General features: G+C 37.1%; 1 protein-coding gene across 4 annotated transcripts in view; it reads left to right on the forward strand.

Moving 5' to 3' along the window:
• Positions 1 to 2,387, forward strand: part of LOC107647839 (pre-mRNA-processing factor 39) — an 8,515-nt gene extending 6,128 nt beyond the window's left edge. For all 4 annotated transcript variants that reach the window (XM_016351884.2, XM_021104277.1, XM_021104278.1 and 1 more), the window contains 5 exons: positions 176 to 256; positions 384 to 539; positions 883 to 1,173; positions 1,714 to 1,827; positions 2,063 to 2,387. In XM_016351884.2, coding sequence (XP_016207370.1) covers positions 176 to 256; positions 384 to 539; positions 883 to 1,173; positions 1,714 to 1,827; positions 2,063 to 2,182 — 762 coding nt within the window. In that variant the 3' untranslated portion in view covers positions 2,183 to 2,387. The remainder of the gene's footprint in view (positions 1 to 175; positions 257 to 383; positions 540 to 882; positions 1,174 to 1,713; positions 1,828 to 2,062) is intronic.

The following is a 2,934-nucleotide window of genomic DNA, read 5'->3' on the forward strand; positions in this document are numbered from 1 at the left end:
CCTCGGTATTTATTACGGGGTTCCCGTGAATGATACATTATGAAGTATCTTTTATGTATTAGGTTAACCGTTTTTTAATTTTACTCAATAATTCTGGTTATATATCACTGGTTATATAGCTTCAGTCAGTGTTAATTGTATACTTATTGAATTTGTTCTTATCATTTCTGCCCAGGCTTCTGGGAATGCAGAAAAGGCAAGACAGATTCTAGTTGAAGGGGTTGAGAATGTTATGATGTCGAAACCGCTACTTGAGGTCTGTCCTACGTTTCCATTTCACTATAAATTATAAATTAATTTGTATAATGCAGTTGCGGAATTTTCATGTATTTCCTCAATTTTTGCAGATCTAATGAGTTCCTTCGCTTCTACATTACTTGCAGGCTTTATTGCATTTTGAGGCTATTCAGCCCCCACCAAAGCGAGTTGATATGAACTATTTGGAGTCATTGGTAGTCAAATTTATAATGCCTAACCCTGAGAGTCCTGGTGTTGTAAGTGCAGCTGAGCGGGAGGAACTTTCTAGCATTTTTTTGGAGGTAAACCATTTATGCGGAGTAGTGGGCCTTACCTGAATTTCATCTTTGCTCAATGGTTATTTGGTTGGAATGGTACATTCAGATGTCATTAGTTGGAGCTTCATTATGTATCCAGTGTCCAGTTCCTTATAGGTGCCTTCTTTTCTTAAAAAATATATTCTATATGGTCCATGGTTTGATTCTTCTTTCTTTTTTAAATGGTTATTTTAAGTGACATGAAATGGCCTCATGTGGATGTCTTTGTTGTTAACAAAATTTTTCTTTCTGCTTTTTTTCCCTCGTGTAATCTTGAAAATTGACGCCTTGTTAAAATATTTCACAAACTTTTTTGTTCATTTTCCAGTTTTTGAATCTCTTTGGAGATGTCCAATCTATCAAGAGGTGTGAGGATAGGCATGCCAAATTGTTCTTGCCACACAGGAGCATGTCAGAGTTAAAAAAACGTCATGCTGAGGACTTTTTAGCTTCAGATAAAGCAAAAATGGCAAGATCTTATTCTGTTCCATCAGCTGCTCAATCTGCAGTGGGTGCATATCCAAATGCACAGAATCAGTGGGCTAATTATGGTGTACAACCTCAAGCTTGGCCACCAGCCACACAGGCACAACAGTGGCCTGCTGGCTACACTCAGCCGGTATATCTATCATTTCTCTTTTACGTGCTTGTTTGCTCTGCATGAACAGGGTTTGTTTATATGTCCTACTTACTAGGGAGAAATAAAAGGTTAATTGCTTCTGTTATCATACTTCCATATAATTAGAAAGGATTAGGAACACATTAATCTGATGCACCACAGGCAATCAATCCACAGCAATAACAGCATTGGTTATAAAGGGTTGAATTAGCATTTGTGCAGCCTTTTCGATCATGCAACTGTGGGTTGATTGCTGACAGTTGTGTCCTTATTGCTTTTCATTTATGTTTTGATGGAGTTTGTCTTGTCAATTATAACATGGCATTGTTTTATCCACATGTAGTTGATACCATCTAAATATCTAACAGGACAAGTCTTGGTTGGTGACTGTAGTTGACTTGTGGTTTATATTCTTGAGATGTCATGTCTATTCTGCAGCTTGACAATTTTCTTAGTTCCATGTTTTTGGGGGTAGCAAGCGGTGGCTCTTTATGAGGTCTCTATCCTTGTTTTGAACTGATTGATTCTGATTTGATGCAGGCTTCATATGGGGCTTATGCTGGATATGGAGCTAACTATCCAAATTCTCAGGTGCCTGCATCAGTTCCACAAAATACTGCTTATGGAGCCTATCCAGCAGCATATCCGGTACAGGTACAATCCAGTTTCATGTCATGTTTTTGTGATTTTTTGGCCCTATATGATTTGTTTCCCTTACTGTTGTGTAAGATAAATTTGTGTACCTATTTTCTAGCGTTAATTGATTTCTCAGTCGTCCACATAAGGCTGCTACACCTTAATATGTCTATTGATTGTGTCATCTCTGGACACTCTGCTATGCTGAGATTGCTAGTCGATGTAACTACTCTCTTTTTTTTGTTTCCTCCAGCCAGCCGTTCCCCAGCAAAGTTATGCACAACCTGCAGCGGCTGTGGCTCCTGCAGCGGCTGTGGCTCCTGCACAGCAACCTGCTGCAGTTCCTCAAGCCTATTACGGGAGTTATTACTGAGCTGCCTAAATGAAATGGCTCCTGTTTCTTCGTGTATTTTGTTTTTCTCTTGGGTCTTCATATTATAGGTTAGATATTAGGGAGTTTGGAGCATAGTTGTAGTGAGCTCAAGTTTATACCCATTGAAGATAGTAGAATATGATTTTGATTAACCTGCAATTATTAGTCACGTTGATTCCATAAAAGATGTCTATTTTTTCCTCTAGATTGTCGTTTGTCATTTGATAATTGCATTTGTGCGATAAGTTAACAGTCATGGGTCGTTAACATGAATTTTCAAATTTCGTCGGGTAAAGTTGTTAAAAAAAAACTAGTGTTAGAAATGCCCTTTGTTGATCGTGAAAAAACTTAAATTAACATACGAGTGGTATGATAGGGTGCAGTGGATTACCACTCTGCTCTAAGTAAGTAAATATAGCACGTCAAAAGGAAATCGTATTTGAGTTATATTGGAGTATATATTTGGTCGAGAAAAAGAGTGTCTCTTCCATTTAGGATAAGTTTCAAATTTGTCTCAAAATATTTGGTCCGTTTAATTTACGTATCTAATGACTAATGCTGCTTTTCTTCCATTGATATGTTTTGGTCAAAAGTTTTTCTTTCCAATTTTCACATAATTCATCCTCGAGTTAAGTTTTAAAGTAGTCCCTGAAATTGTACTTGAGTGTCAAAATAATTTCTGAAATTAATAATTACCAAAATTTATTCTTGAAGTTATACTCCGGAACTCATAATAGTTTTCGAAGCATTTT

The sequence above is a fragment of the Arachis ipaensis genome, chromosome B06 (assembly GCF_000816755.2).
Source record: "Arachis ipaensis cultivar K30076 chromosome B06, Araip1.1, whole genome shotgun sequence".
Taxonomy (NCBI): Eukaryota; Viridiplantae; Streptophyta; class Magnoliopsida; order Fabales; family Fabaceae; genus Arachis; species Arachis ipaensis.